This window comes from Sinocyclocheilus anshuiensis, unplaced genomic scaffold, assembly GCF_001515605.1.
Source record: "Sinocyclocheilus anshuiensis isolate Anshui unplaced genomic scaffold, SAMN03320099.WGS_v1.1 scaffold853, whole genome shotgun sequence".
Taxonomy (NCBI): Eukaryota; Metazoa; Chordata; class Actinopteri; order Cypriniformes; family Cyprinidae; genus Sinocyclocheilus; species Sinocyclocheilus anshuiensis.
The window spans coordinates 281,234-298,222 of record NW_015558598.1 but is presented as its reverse complement, the minus strand read 5'-3'; the positions used below and the strand labels follow the sequence as shown (position 1 = coordinate 298,222).

Here is a 16,989-nt window from a genome sequence, read left to right as displayed (position 1 = left end):
GTCCTCAATACGTCAGTTTTGCACGTTTAAAGGTGCAATAGGTGATTGTCTTCAGAAAAAAAATTTGTTATGCTGGTTGAAAGTCTCTTCACATCCCGATAGCAATCATTAAGTTAAAGCTGCTGTCCTAAACATTTTTTGGTTAAAAATGATCCGAAATCAATATTTGAGCAAGTACATAACCAGCCAGTGTTCAAAACTATCGCCTTACTTTAGCCCGATTCACAACGGTTGGCTTAAGACAGGGGTAGGCAAGTTCGGTCCTAGAGAACCGCAGTCCTGCAGAGTTCAGCTCCAACCCTAATCAAACACACCTGAACAAGCTAATCAATGTCTTCAGGATTACTAAGGCTATAGGCAGGTGAGTTTTTTTTCAGGGTTGGAGCTGAACTCTGCAGGACTGCAGCTCTCTAGGACTGAATTTGCCTACCCCTGGCTTAAGATAATGTTTTCTAATTTGAGTGGTACGGGTAGGTTTTCCCAGGAAATTTGAGCATGCTGCCGCGTCATTACGAGATGTCTATAAATATAAAGAAGTTGTCCCGGCTAGTATGCATGTGAGGATCCTGCAGGTGGCGGATCATTTAAAGCCTTTGCTCACAGCAGCTGGAATAACTAAATTTATAATTTTGATGGCGGATTGTAATCCAGAAAGGATTATGTGTTTATGAAATGTGATTGAAATTAAATTATATTCAAGTTTTAAATGTGCTTACAGATAGCCTGGGATTACACAAGTTCCCTTTCAGTCGGTCACTCTCGACGTCACGTCGGATGACCGATGAGTTGGGATCTCGCTTAGAGAGACCAGTCTACTTCGAGTGTACCTAAACGAGCCAATGCACATTGGCATGCGATTATTGCATCCAGCTGTCGCTGATCACAGTGGGAGTATAAGTAGGCAGCTGGTGCAGCGCATACTCAGCTTTTCGCTTCGGAACCGAGCGATTGTTTCGTTCTGCTCCTGACTACTGCTTCGGAGAAACTCAACGAGTTCAGCGCGTTCTAGAAAGCTCTGGTGCTGGTGTTACGGCGCTTCAGCGGCGGTGGTTCTTCCCGTGTCGAGTGGGTTGCACACATCAGGCTGCACTTATCCCCTGTTTGTGTTGCAGGCGGCCATCTCCCCTGTGCACTTCAGCACACTAAAAGAGCAATTCTAAAAGAGCAAACTCTAAAAGAGCATTCACGGGTGGACGTCTTTTTAAAGACGTCTTTCCACCCGTGCGTTTCTGGATGCGGTCGTTACCTGGCGCCGGGTGATGGACATGATCACTGCCTCACGTGTCTGGGCATTAAACACGCTGAGGTGGTGTTCGCGCATGAGTCATGTTCCCATTGCGGGAGAATGACCATCACGGAGTTGTGGACCAGGCTCCGTTTCCTGCAAAGGGGCGGGGTACCCGTGCCTCTGCCTAGATCTAGGGCTCCCCCTGGGGACCGCCGGGGGGATGCTACTTCTGGCAGTAGCCGGACTTGTCTTATGGTGATGGTGAGGAATTCTTCCCTGAGGAACCAACCTCCGAGAGCTCCTCCTTCCACCAGCACTTCGCAGCCAGTGGAGCCACCTCCCGGGCCTGTAGGTACTCGTCGGCCCTGACCGGCAGTGCTTATGCGGCCTGCGGAGAAGCTGTCTTTGCCCTACACGCTATGGCGTTGTTGCAGGTTCATCAGGCAAAGGCACTGAAGGACCTGCACGAGGGTGGGCATGACCCAGAAGTTCTCAAAGAACTCCGCACCGCTACTGACCTCGCGCTACGAGTGACGAAGGTCACTGCGCGGTCTCGGGGCCGTGCGATGTCCACTATGGTGGTCCAGGAACGCCATCTCTGGCTGTGTCTGGCCGACATGAGGGAGACTGACAAGACTCGGTTTTTAAATGCCCCCGTGTCCCAGACCGGCCTCTTCGGCAACGAGGTGGAGAACTTCGCCCAGCAGTTCTCCGCCGCACAGAAGCAGACTGAGGCCATCAAACACATCCTGTTTGATCATCAAACTCCACCCGGCCACCGGCGGCAGCGCCTCAGTCTACTCGTCGCCGAGGGCGGCCCACTGCCACCGCCCCCGCTCCCGCGCAGCAAACGCAGCAGCCTCCAGCAAAGCAGCGCTGTGGAGCCGGTCGCAGGGCAGCCGCCCCACCCGTCCAGGCCCCCGCACCTGGTGGCAAGTGGAGGAGCAAGAGGCCCTGAGATGGGCTACCCAGAGATGGAGGGAGCTGCTCTTCGGGAGATGGTGAACGCACCACTTCCTCCCCCGGAGGAGGGCCGGGCGGAGAATCTTTTGTTTCTTTGTTTCCCGCTACTGACTGGTTCGAGAGTGCGATCAAACGTACTACTCACGCACCCTCTGCCCGAACGCAGGTAAGTGTTGCGCACATGCTGACCTCGCTTCGGACCGGCAACGAGATGCCCGGGCCGGGTCCCTGCGTTCCCCTTCGCTGCCCCACCGCGGGTACATCGGTGGTTCCGTTGGTGCCACTTGTACGGTTTCTGGGAGCCTGGCTAGCACTTCCCAGTCCATCTCGTTGGCTCTGTCAGACCATCAGACTCGGCTATTCAGTTCGCCCGGCACCCTCCCAAGTTCAGGGGCGTCCACTTAACTTCAGTGAAGGCAGCAGATGCTCACGCAGAACCGCATCTTCAGGTGCATCCGTCCCCAAGATTGGTTTGCAGCGATCGACCTGAAGGACGCGTACTTCCATGTGTCGATCCTTCTGCGCCACAGACCATTCCTGCGGTTTGCATTCAAAGGACGGGCATATCAGTACAAGGTATACGAAAATTGTACGAAAGTTGCGGAGGCAGCCCTTATTCCCCTGAGAGAACAGGACATTTGCATTCTCAACTACCTCGACAACTGGCTCATACTAGCTCAGTCTCAGGATCAGTTGTGCGAACACAGGGACTTGGTGCTCTCGCACCTCAGCCTGTTGGGCCTTCGGGTCAACTGGGAAAAGAGCATACTCTCCTCGACGAAGAGGATCTCTTTTCTCGGCATGGAGATGGATTCGGTCGAACAGACAGCATGCTTCACGCAGGAATGTGCTCAGATGGTGTTGAACTGCTTGATTACGTTCAAGAGCAGGATGGCGGTCCCACTGAAACCGTTTCAGAGGCTCCTGGGGCATATGGCAGCTATGGCGGCAGTCACGCCGAGTCCCGAGGTGGGCGTGGCAACGCGGCAATTTCCGGGTCCAAGTTACACCGGCCTGCCGCCAAACCTTCACCCCGTGGTCAGACCTTGCATTTCTCCGGGCAGGAGTGCCCCTAGAACAGGTCTCCAGGCATGCTGTGGTTCACACGGCTGCCTCTACCACTGGCTGGGGGGCCACGTTCGATGGGCTTGCAGTGTCGGGGGTTTGGAATCACGAGCTGCACTCCCGGGAGAATGGAGACTCCATCCCCAGACGGTCCAGCTGATTTGGAGTAGTTTCGGAGACGCTCAATTAGACCTGTTTGCCTCTCTAGAAACCTCTCACTGCCAGTTGTTCTACTCCCTGACCGAGGGAACACTCAGCAGGGACGCACTGGCACACAGCTGGCCGTGGGGCCTTTGCAGGTATGCGTTTCCCCCAGTGAGACTTCTTGCACAGAGATTCCTCTGTGGAAGGATCTACTGACTCAGAGACGGGGCACCCTGTGGCTAGGTTCTAGGTGACCTACCCCAAGAGGTAGTTGACACCATCACTTCGGCGAGAGCACCGTCTACGAGACACGTTTACGCCTTGAAGTGGAACCTCTTCATCGAGTGGTGTTCTTCTCACCGAGAAGACCCCCGGAAATGTTCGATCAAAGTCGTGCTGTCCTTTCTGCAGCAGGGGTTGAAGTGAAGGTTGTCTCCCTCCACCCTTAAAGTTTACGTGGCTGCGATTACTGCCAACCATGACCCCGTGGAAGGGAAGTCGGTAGGGAAGCATGACCTGATCATCAGGCTCCTTAGGGGGGCGAGAAAGCTAAATCCTCCACGGCCCTTCTCTATACCCTCTTGGGATCTGTCTCTAGTGCTCAGAGCACTACAGCAGGGCCCATTTGAGCCTTTGCAGACAGTCGAGCTGAAGTTTCTGTCAATGAAAACTCTGCTTCTGCTTGCATTGGCCTCCAACAAGAGGGTAGGGGACCTGCACGCATTTCGGTCGATGATTCATGCCTATTGAGATGCTACGTAGACAGGACACAAAGCTTCAGGACCTCAGATCAGCTCTTTGTCTGTTACTAGAGGCCGGCAGAAGGGGAATGTCGTCTCTAAGCAGAGGATGGCCCACTGGATAGTGGATGCCATCACCCTGGCTTATCAGACACCGGGTGTGCCCTGCCCGTTCAAGTTGCAAACTCACTCTACTAGAAGTGTTGCATCTTCCTGGGCGCTGGCTCGGGGCACCTCACTGATGGATATTTGTAGAGCTGCGGGCTGGGCGACCCCCAACATTTTCTCTAGATTCTATAGCCTTCGTGTGGAGTCGGTATCCTACTGTGTTCTCACCTCAAACGGGTAGAAGCACTGAGAGGCCCCGGCTTCGGGTCGGCTTGCTAAGACTGCTCCAGAGAGTCCATATCGTAGACCCTGTCGAGCTCCTCCATCCCCTTGGCATCCAGACGTGGCGGAGTGTCCGGTGCTATGCCCTCACTCGATGAATCTGTGAGAACCGGTAGAGGGCTGGGTTCCATATGTAGAGACCTAAGTGGATCCCATTTGTGTAAAATCCATGGTATAGCCTCAGAGCCCGTGTTTCCCCGGCAGACTTCCTGCTATTTTCCAAGAGGGTTACAATCACCTCTAATCTTCAATATGCACCTAAACGGTTGTCCATATGTGTAAGTGCTTCCGAAACCTATTCGGGAAGGATGGGCTTCCGCAACGTTCCTGTCCCAAGTGGTACAGGTATGTTTCCCAGTGTTATCCAGTCTTACTGAGTGGGTAGTGCCATAGCAGCAGTAACTGGTCTTCTTGTGGTGAGCCCCGGCCTACACCAAAAAGAAGGGGCAGAGGAGGCTTCCACAGGACACTGGAAGGGGCAGTATCTGTGGCCCTTTAGTAGGGATCCCAATTCGTCGGTCATCCAACGTGACGTTGAGAGTGACCGACTGAAAGGGAATGTCTCGGTTACGTATGTAACCCTCATTCCCTGAAGGAGGGAACAGAGACGTCACGTCCCATCGCCACAGCTTCTGTACCACCGCTGAGCGGCCGGGTCACCGGCTCGGCTCCTCATCGAAAACCTGCATATGCGCTGCACTGCACTCGAAGTAGATTGGTCTCTCTAAGCGAGATCCCAATTCGTCGGTTATCCGACATGACGTCACCTTTCCCTCCTTCAGGGAACGAGGGTTACATACGTAACCGAGACTATTTGTATTTTAAAGACAACCCGTACGAAAGGAGCATAATTAACGTTTTGGGTTAAAAGAATTTCTTAATATGAAATTCAAATAGTATCACAATTAAAGATTAGACTGTACAGAAATTGAAATCTACATGCTAATACACATTATACTCATAGTCACGCAATGCTGATGTTAATAATTTGAGAATAAAGTATAACAATAATAATAATTTGCATAGTTTGATGTGATATGAGCTAAACGATCTTTAGATTAAATCACCATAATATTTGGGGCATATTCCAAGACGTAGGCTAGAATCTGTGATTGCGAAGTACAGTAAATATCAACACCGGTGCGGTGACTGACTGCCACACATACTCCTCAAAACATTAGATTCATCCGAGCTGGAGCCAAGCCGCCGCAAAATCCACGCAAGGAAGATAATTCCGCAAACAGCTGCAATTGCATGTTTTCAAACAGAGATAGCGACAAAGATGCAAAACTTACGGACTACAGCTTTAAGTGGTTTAAATGTATGTATATGTATTTATATATTCTGTGAAAGGTGTAGGACCAAGAAATGTTCGTCCAATCAAAACACTCGGTCCGAGCATTTTAATTGTCTTTCCTACCTGCCTGTCAACATGTGTATTTGCATACCCCTGCGCACCCTGTTCGCGCAGACAGGATACGTCATCAGCGCGTTCACGCACGCTGTTCTCTTTCCCCAATAATTTCTTGTTCCTCTTGCTTGTCTATTAGATTCATGTCCAATAAAGCAAAAAAAAAAAAAAGAAAGGTCAATGATGGAATATTATAGCCAGCTATTGATAAGATTATTTAAATAATTATACACTAGTGTCTCGATAGTTCGTTCTTTCTCTCTGTAAATTATGTTCTTGATAAAGCTTAATAATATTTTAATAATAATAGCCAATAAATAAATGAATAAATAAGGAATTTTGTTACTGTTGTCAGATGACACTAGAGGTGAAGGAACAATGCTTTTCTTTGTTGATTTTGTCTTCCTTACACCCCTTCTTTCAAGCCCAGCGCTGTTAGTGAATCTCTAGGTATACATGATTACTTTTGTGTCTGTGGAGGTTTGAGTGACAGAAAGATAAAAGCCATATAGATGTTGCTTTTGTAAATCTTTAAAAACAAACTATAGGACCCAGAGGCCGGACATCTCACAGCCCTTTAATAGGTGCAATTATTGCAGCCCATGGTTATACCCATCATATGTCCTCCTATGTTGAAATGTCAGCACTTTATGACAATCTATTGCCAAGCTAAACAATCGATAAAAAATGTTACATGTAGTGAACAGGGGTATCAGATGTAAAATCGATACTTTTCAGAAGCTAAACTTAACTTTTAGCAAAGTCCCACAAGTATTTCAAAGACAATCGTCAGAACAAAGTTCTGATTAAAATGGAAAGATTGAACCATTTAACAAGGTTCAAATGGACCATTGATTGTACATTGGTGAAAAAGTGATAAATGAGAATGAAAGATGTGAACGGCACGTTTCTTATAACTGGAAATGGCTGTTTCTTAAGGCCGTTTGAACAATAGGTTCGTCTCAGAGACGCTGATTTACAGAGGATGGTGAATTGAAGAGGGACCCATGGGGACACTGGATGTCCCAAAAAAGAATCTTGGGCTGATTGCAAGAAAGATTGGCCTGATTGTACGAGATTTTTGGGGCCTATGCTGCACTTGTCCATGATGCTTCTACAATAGGCAGTAAATACATGGGATAAGGTGGAGATCCTTGACCTAATCTGATGACATTTTCTGCACCGTCCTCCAGGACACTGGCTAAAAGCAACAAGACATCTATACAGGTTGAGAGGAATCATTTTGCTCCACTAAGTTCTTTGTAATCCTATTTTAGTAAAAATATACTGTATATCCTGAAAATATGTCCCATGCTGAAAATGTGCTAAAATCTGAAAGACAATTTCTCAGTTTGCAATTTAGTATACGTATTTCATTCTCTCATAATCAAAACTGGATCATGATGTACTACTATCTATATAGAACACTTCCTTAAACCAATGCTTTAGTTACTTATTAGACAAATGTATCAGTGAATTCAGATCAAAGTACTGAGGAAAAAAAGGTGATTAACAAAAAATTTTGTTATAAAGAATAACTTAAAGTTTACCAAAAGTAATGAATAGTACTAGGTTTTAAAGGTGAAATAGGTGATTGTCTTCAGAAAATTTTTGTTATGCTGGTTGAAAGTCTCTTCACATCCGGATAGCAATCTATCTGTATTTATATATTCTGTGGAAGGCGTAGGACCAAGAAATGTTCGTCCAATCAAAACACTCGGTCCGAGCATTTTAATTGTCTTTCCTACCTGCCTGTCAACATGTGTATTTGCATACCCCTGCGCACCCTGTTCGCGCAGACAGGATACGTCATCAGCGCGTTCACGCACGCTGTGCAGACAGAGCGAGAATAGCAGACAAACATTAACAAGCCGATCTTCCTTCATGGTATTGTAGTACTTTTACTAACTGTACTATAAAGTTTTCTCACCGGTGAATGACACATGATGTAGCCTAGCGGTTCCCAATTCCAGTCCTCGCGCCCCCAACCCCCCCACAGTGTTCTTTGCTCCCTACTCCCTGAGCAGGGGAAATCTGTTGAAGTTTACTTCACTTTGGAACATTCATTCACAGATTTGCGCTGCGCAGCATCTTCACACACAAACGAAACTTACTAGAGAAGTGTGACCTAATATACCTCTGTAAATAAATACTATTTAAATTCACGTCTCGGCACACTTTAATGCCCTTTGTATGGAACATATAAGGTCGCTTCGAACTGGAATCATGGCGGAATATCCGGTGATGTCCACTTCCTAGGGCACTTACGGTCGAATAGAACAAACGTCGCACTTGATAAGAGATACATATGGAATGTGAAGAGCAGGAGGGCGTGAGGACTGGAATTGGGAACCACTGATGTAGCCTATAGCAGTGGTTCTCAAACCTCTCCATGAAGTACACACAGCATTGCACACTTTGTATGTCGCTCTATAAATGACACACCCACTTCAGGCCTTGCAGTCTCCACTAACGAGCTGAATCAGGTGTGATAGATGAGGGAGACATACAGTATGTGCAGGGCTGGGGGTACTCCAGGACAGGTTTGAGAACCACGGGCCTACAATGTTGTCTCTGGTACTCTGGTCTGTGAGCATATATGTGTTCAAGGGGCGTGGCTTTGGATGGCGATTGCAGAGAGGGTGGGACATTCACTTTCAGTGCTATCAGGCTAAAGTTAGCATTTTCCAAGATCTCCTACTGCACCTTTAAATGCTGAAAATATGTAAGTATTTTTACGTTTAGATGCTGAAAATACATCACTATTGTACGTTTTAGTGCCTGTAAAAATGTAAGTAAATGTGCATTTTATAAAACCACATTTTACGTGAAATACATACAAATTATCATGAGATCACGTTGAACACTTATGCACCGCCACCGAGACAGTGATAGACCACATTCTGTACACACCTTACTAATAAAGCATTTGTGCAGAAAAACTGATGAACCCAAAATATGAACTTTAAATACCGTCAGCATATGCATAAGCGCTTTCTTCGTTTTTCTAAAGAGAGGAAAACGCTTTGCATGTATATTGTTTGCTTATCTGCATGTCTTAGCATCACTGTCTTACTACATTAAACCAGCATTTTAAAATTCTAAATTCAAAACTGTTCACACGCTTCCAGGAATTTAATTTCAGTTGTCATTTGTTGAAATAAATATAAACTTGTGCTTGTTTCTGTCTGCTGATGTGACCCACAATCTCTGATTCTCCTCTGTGGCCATGGAAAAATTAATATTTACAATGACAACAATTGTCAGCTTGTTGAACAAACACTTTATTTGGATAATCTACTATATGACGGCTGAAGCAGCAGCGGGCGACACTGTTTTCATGCTAATCAGATCAAAGTAAACAAAACTCTACAAAACTTAAGAGAAAAAAAAATCTCATTATCATGCAAAGCGATAAACTAGCTCTTCCCTGCAAACGATCCAATGAAGAATGTGAATATTTAACTTCAAAATAAAAACAAAACAAAAGATGAGCAGGTATCCGTATTAAATTCAGCTATATATATACATATAATACAAGTAGAAACATATGTATGTGAATGGAGTGTGTGTGTGTGTGTGTGTGAAAGAAAAACACATGACATTTATGTAACTGAAAGGTGAATACATGAGTGAGAAACTAGAAAAATATGTATGTGAAAGGAGAATGTGAGTGTGTGAGCAAATGAAATATGGGCTGTACAGCTCCACACAGGATAAAACCAATGGAAATGGTTTCTGTACTAACCAAGTGTCATATCTAAAAATCCTGTCTCTCCAGAGCCAATAGGCATCACCGTTGTGGTGGGGGAAAAAAAAAAATCTTTGCAATGATGCTGAGGCTTACCATGTAAACAACAGTAGTGTGAAATGTGTGGGATTGTGCTAAGTGCAATTTTAAAGGAACAGATCAACCAAAATGTCAAATTGTTCCAAACCTATATAATATTTTTTTTTTGTTCTGTGGAGAATTTTTAAAGATTTATTTTGGCAGTTTTTTTCCATATAATATAAGGTGATATTCACCATAATCTTGCCCTCTGCCTTTGTAGTTCATACGAATTTTAGAATTTATTTAAATCAACAGCACTGAGCTCATGTCCAAATTTAATCACATCAGACCTCCTATAATGATGCCATCATCCTGTAATGAGGCCATATTCGATTTTTAGAACTGCATGCTGAAAGATTTTCTGTGAATTAAAGACTTATGTTTCGGACTGTGATGTAGTCATATGGACTTAATTTAATGTTGCTTCTTTGTCATTTTGGAGCTCTCATTTCTCATTCACTTTTAATGTACAGAAAAGAATGTCTTGAATAGTCTTCAGTGTCACCATTTTATTCCATAGAAGGAAGTACACAAACATCTATGGTTCTATGACGAACCTTTAACATCCTCGGAATATTTATATTAACCAAAAGGTTCTTTATAGTGGAAAAGTTTTTTAAAATGTTCTTCACAATAAGAAAAATTGCTTCTTTTTAGAACTGTTCATTAAAATGTTCATCAGGGAACCAAAAATGATTCTTCAATGGCATCGCTGCGAAAACAGCAGCAATATTTATTTTTTAAGAGTAAAAGATTTAAAATGAGATGAGGATATGAAAATTATGTCAGAATTTCTATTTATAGGCAACTCTCCAGTTAAGGGTTGACTTTTCTTCAGTAAACAGTTTTGAAAGCTGTGGCTGACTTAGGGTTTTTTTGGAAAACACCACTTTGTTGTGACCTTCTTCCGCTCCATCTCTTTATGCTGCGTTTCCGCATGCAAGAAAACCACAGCTATGTATGTGGTTTCAACTCTAAATATCTTTTCCATCTTGCAAATGGGTAATGCTCGTTTTACTTTGTTGCACAATCTTTACAGATTGCTGATACTGAGCCCAGTGCCTATTGAAGGCCTCCTGTTTTCGCGGTTTACTGATGACATCTTCTGCAAAAGCGACTCTCTGAATGTCCTGCACATGAAAAAGTAGATGACAGGATCCAGACACACATTAAGGGCAGAGAGGAAGAGCGTAGCTTCTTTGATCTGGAAGAGAATGAAGCGGTTGTAGGGGCTAAAATCATCCTTGTGGCTTTGGCTAAGCGTGTAGGGCACGCGACAAACATGGTACGGAACAAAGCAGAAGACAAAAACAGCCAGCAAGCTAAAGATGCTTCGATTTGACCGCCGTCTCGCCACGCTGCTCTCCTGCTGCACGCGTTTGTAAGAGCGGTAAACATGACAGGCGATGGAGGTGTAGCAAAACACCATCAGCAGGAACGCCACCCAGAAGATTCCAACGTTGAAGTGGGCTGACATTTCGTAAGAAAGAACTTCTTTAGCTTTGATGATATCAGGAAATATTGTGACATGATTCAATGTTGTAACTTCTGCTACTTTCTTTTGCTGATGTTCAGAAATTAAAAGTGCCACTTTCATGAATAATCTACATCTTTGTATAGTCCTTGCACTTTTTATGCTTTTGTTTCTACTTCAAACTCTCTCTGACAAAATTCTGACAATACCAATCTTGTGAAAAAATCCATTTTAGGATACTTTAAAAAGTGCATTTATTATGGAATTAATATACTCTAAAACAGCATACTTAATTGTGAATGTAATGTTTTCAAACTCTTAATTACATGTAATTGCCATAACATGAAAATATATTATAGTTTGAATTTATATTAAATGCTGTACATGACCTTTAGAGTGCTTTTTTGACCTACTTAAGCAGTACTGAAGTACATCTTTCTATGTAATTTCATAATTAGTTCTGCTGTCTAAAATATGGTGAAGTGTACTACCAAGTGTTCTGACAAGCATTTATGGTAAATTAGAATACACGTTTCAATAGAAATTAGATCAGAATATATGTCATGTATTTAAATATATTTTGAATTACACATTTGTAATGTTGTAGTTGCAGTTAGTACTTTTCAAATAATTGAACTTTAAATGTAATACACTACATATTGTAACACACTACAGTTAAAATTATAATTAAGTACTTTACTTAGATTAAAATGAGTGTACTTTAAAATAAAACTTTTAATTTGACATGATTATAAAGTGCACTTAAGTATTTTAGTAATATTATCTATCCTTAGTAATAATATAATATTACAAGTAGTATAAACTTTTACAATTTTAAGTATACTACAGGTGCACATTCAATGCGATACAATATAGTCTCCAACATTCCGTTGAATGTCTTTTTTGATGTAAACTACTGCATTTAATTTTGCTGCCTATATTTCAGATTTTAATCAAAATGACTATTCGAATGTCTTTAGAAATAGCATGGTGCTATTTGTAGCAAAATTGTAAATCCCTCAAAGTGACTTTTTCGCATATCCTGATATTAGAAAAAAAATTTGATAACATTATTACAAAAGTTTCCATGATAAGAAGAAACTTACTTGAAGAGTTGAGTCAGCTTGTATCATGACACAGAATAAGAAGAAGCGTGTTGGGATGAGCCTCACATGATATTTCAGAGGAAGGGGGCGTTGACTTTGATACAGGAACTAAAGAGTGGCTGGGTTTGTCTCGTGGGTGAACACTTGCTCAGCACTGCAGGAGTTTCCTACCACTCATGTCTGTACACAAACAGCTTCCTACTCCCTGGGCTCCAGCATAACCCACAGGACAATGTGATTGCTCTTTCATTGCTCATTGGAGTCAATAGAGTCCCAGGTGTGTTTCAATAAAGCATCAACTTTGTCTCAGATGTTTCTAAATTCAAAAGAGCTTTATTGTCAGCACATTCATATACGTACAATTACACAGAAGAATGAATGAACATTTCCCTGGGACTCATGATGCTACAATGAATATAAGTTTCAATTTTATTCAGCAGGATTGCAATAAATTGATGAAAAGTGATGAATACAAGATGTACAATAGCATATCTGATTTTAACTTAAAATGCCAAATACTTATGTAACTTTTTACTGCAAACACTATAACTTTAAGTAACTTTAAATGTAAATACTTTGCAAATCAGTTTTGCAAATACATTCAAATCCAATAAAATAAATTAGAGTATAAAAGAACAGAACACACAAACATTTACAAACATAAACACAGTTGCCTGAAGGGTTTTCCTGGTTTATTATTATTATTATTATTATCTCTGTCAGATATTTCTATCTGAGGTTTCAGTGGGAGTTCAAAGCGGATATAAATATGGATGTTGTGTTTGTCAAGCACAGTTTAAGCTGGTTTCCTCTCTCACCCTATGCTGAGAGTTGTGGAATATGAGGCAATAATAAAGAAGCATTATAATGCAGTTTTTGTGCTTTTATTATTTTTTTAATAATGAAGAAAAAAATTTTTCATGTGATGCTATGTCAGAACATAGGATCAGCATATTTTAAACAGATTCTTAAATTTGTAATCCCACACTGGTTTGGAACATCATGAGAGTGAGTAAAATTTTGGTAAACTATCCCTTTTAATTCAACTTACTAGAGCTCTTGATCTCATTTGGATTTGCAAAATCTTTGAAGGTTAAGCTGTGCTCTGAAGGTCTTGCAAAAGACAAAGTAAATAAGTGGATCCAAGCAGGCGTTCAGTACTGTGAGCAGGACAGTGAGCTCCTTCAGGATGTAGAAAACCTGCTTTGCTGTGCAGTCTTGCAGCAGGGGTTTGATGAACACGTATGGCAGTCTCACCAGATGATACGGTACAAAGCACACGCAGAAAACCACCATCAGAACTTGCATGTTACGCTTTGACTTGCTGAGCTTAGCGTTGCCAGGCTGATCTGGCATTGTGCGCTGAGCTTGACGAAGCTTCTGTACGTTCAACCGGTAGAACAGAATCAGGGATACCAGCACACACAAAAACAATGGAAAGCAAATGATCTGCAAGGCCAAGTAGATCTGTTTGAGTAAGCTGTTATGAAAGCTGTCACAGTCGAAACCACTGTGGGCAGAGGTTTGTTTATTAGCGCTGACAAAAGCAGCAATGTAGGCACAATTTGAGCACAGCAGGACGACCCAGGTCACGATGCAGATGTAGCGTGTGGAGCGGACTGTTTGCAGCGTGTGAGTCTCCAGTGGCCGTGCGATCTTCATGTACCTGAAACAAAAGAGCAGTGAATTGTAGAATACAGAGAAATATGTCATATAGAGCTAGGGCCATCCTCTGGAAGCAATGCTGTTTGTGTCTCCATGACTTGCTACTGATCATTTCAATAAGCTTTTAACCAAACAGACACTTTTATCCAAAGCAACTAACATTAGATTCTATCAGTGCATATAAAACAATAATAAAATTAAAATGTGGTGTTCATTTAAATTTTTTATTTTTTTATTTGACAATGCTGAATTTGACTTTTTGTCTCTTATTTTCTGTTCAACCCTGTTATGCTGTGTTAAAACATATTACTTGGATATTTCTGAAGTCATATATGAGGAAGCTATATAGTATATTAAAAGTCCTTGTTCAAGACTCTATTATTTTTACTCAGTATTTTAATTACACATTATAACTTAAAATTATGCAAAATCTGCAAAAGGGTAATTGAATGTAACAATGTAAAAATGTTCTTCTCGGAAAGAAATGACCAGTGTTCGGGAAAGTTACTCTTAAAAGTAATGCATTACATAATTGCATTACTCCCTAAAAAGTAACTAATTGCATTATTTAGTTACTTTTTATGGAAAGTAATGTGTTACATTACTTTTGCATTACTATTTCTCATCTGGGCATGGCTTGCTTGTTTTTAATATAAAAAGTTCAATTTATGCAGTTTAATGTAAAAACCCTTTCACACCAAATGTGAAATACACCTCAGGCTGAAGGAAATGTAAATTCACGTCTGCACAGCAGAGGGCGCAGCTCAAATAGCTGTCAAAGAGCTGTCAGTCGATAAATATGAAAACAAAGTAACTGGGGTTACTTATTGAAAAAGTAACAGATATTTTCTTGTGAATTACAAAGTAATGCGCTACTTTACTAGTTACTTTAAAAAAGTAATCTGGTTACATAACTTGCGTTACTTGTGATGCATTACCCCCAAAACCGGCAATGACGTCGTCAAAACATCCGGTAGTGTGTGTTTTCCAGGTAACGGTGTATTATGCATGTTATTTTTTTGACAGACATTGATGTTGTGATATTCAAATGATGTGGATTTTAATAATCATTTATTTTTTAGCCAGCAAGTATTCAGTGAAGTGACTGATGCCTGTGTTGTATTAATGTTTTTAGTTGTAATAGTTTTATGTGATAGCGTGCATGAGGGATGAGCTATAACTGATTTTTGGGTATTATAAAACGTGCTGGAGACATTTAAAATAATTTTTGCACAGTTCATTATACTTATTTTATAGAATGAACATTAAGTTATTTCATGGCATAAATATTTACGTCACTCAGAGACTGACATATTTAGCTTGTCAAAAATGTTACATTAAGCGGTCACAATTTCGTTGAAAATCAAGTAAATTTTTTACCAGAAAAGGATGAACATCCATACCTGTTTGCAGCGATGTAGCCCATGAAGAGAATACTGGAGTACATGTTGAGGTAGGAAGCTGGAGCGCCAAAGTTACAGTAGATACGCTGAATTTCTATTGAGGTTCTAGCATATTTAGCGATGCGTAATATCAAACACAGGCACACAAACAAGTCGGCTATAGCCAGATTCTTCAGATAGATTGTGATGCTGGATTGATTTGTAGCTTTGCAAAAGTACACATAAACTGTAATGCTGTTGAGCACCAGGCTTGCCAGAAAAATCACTGTGTATAAACATAGGAAGAATGGACGAGCTGGCATTTCAGACAAGCCACAAGGTCCTTCAGTTGAATTGGTTGCGTTTTGGTCCATGATGGTCACTTGCTGGACAGCGATCCAGAAATGGGATAGATTGGTACCTACTGCAAGAGAGGTATATAATATATTTGTATATATAATATATAAGAGATATGCAATATATTTGTATATATACTGTATATATATATACAGTAGTCAACATTTGAAGTGGATCAAAAAAGTTCATAAAAGTTGTCCTAAGACAAGAACGCATTTTGGTTTCAGGTTTTAGGACAACTTTGATTAAAGGTTTTGATCCACTTCAAATGTTGACTACTGTGTGTGTGTGTGTGTATATATATATATATGTATATATATATATATATTAAACATGTATATTTAAAAAAAACATTGAAAAATATATTTTGTGCTATATATTTTAATCTAAGAAAATGTCACATATGAATAAAAACTTTATTTGTTGTCTATAACACAAATGAACATATATTTTTTTTATAAAATTAAATTCTAAAATTATCTTATAAAATAAATCCTTATTAATGTAGTTTTGATCTTATGGCTATTCCATCAACATTTGCATTTAGTCTAAGTGTAGGCTACTGTTCAATTGGAAATTTATTTTCTTGCCTGAAAATACATTTTGAAATATATTTTGGTATATGAGGATTGAAACTAAATATATTTTCTATTTCAAAAATATATTTCATAGAGCTTTACTGTTTACAACATATATTTAAAATAGATTTTGGTTACTTTTTTAAAAAACTTTTAAAAACTTTTTCTTTTTTTTTTTGCTGTGTGGGAAAACAGACATTTTTAAAAAATGCTTTGTGCATCCTCAATATATATACTCAAAATAAAGGAAATACCAACATTGTTTACTTTGATGTCAATTTTGAAGGAATGGAACAGTTCATATACCTATACAAAACCCCAATAAAGGAGTCCATGTATGGCTTACACTGTAAAAAAATTATCGTGATTTTAACGGTAAAAGACTAGAAATACCACAGTATAAACCTGTTAAATGATTTACAGTAAGTTTCCTTACAATATACGGTGAATAACTGTAATAGATCTAACCTTTGTTTTCGAGAAAGTAGCCTCAGATTCAACACTCATAGACTGTGTCTGAAATCACACCCTACAGCCTCATTCACTATTCCCTACATTAGTTCACTATATAGTCCACTAGACCGAGTGATTGAAAACAAATGAGTGAATTCAGACACTGATGAACAGCTGCTGTTAACAAGCAGAATCACTGAA

General features: G+C 41.2%; 2 protein-coding genes across 2 annotated transcripts in view; both read right to left on the bottom strand.

Annotated features, from left to right (window-relative positions):
* Positions 1 to 12,393, bottom strand: part of LOC107680067 (P2Y purinoceptor 14-like) — a 74,819-nt gene extending 62,426 nt beyond the window's left edge. The window contains exon 1 of the mRNA XM_016475830.1: positions 12,354 to 12,393. The gene's annotated coding sequence lies outside the window, so the exon portion shown is untranslated. The remainder of the gene's footprint in view (positions 1 to 12,353) is intronic.
* A 1,025-nt stretch (positions 12,394 to 13,418) lies between these two features.
* On the bottom strand, positions 13,419 to 15,581 carry LOC107680099 (P2Y purinoceptor 14-like). Its single transcript, XM_016475865.1, has 2 exons — positions 15,422 to 15,581; positions 13,419 to 14,019 (listed from the first exon to the last, which is right to left on the bottom strand). Exons 1-2 carry the CDS (start codon positions 15,463 to 15,465, stop codon positions 13,419 to 13,421), a joined length of 645 nt encoding a protein of 214 aa, XP_016331351.1. The 5' UTR covers positions 15,466 to 15,581.
* Positions 15,582 to 16,989: the final 1,408 nt, after the last annotated feature.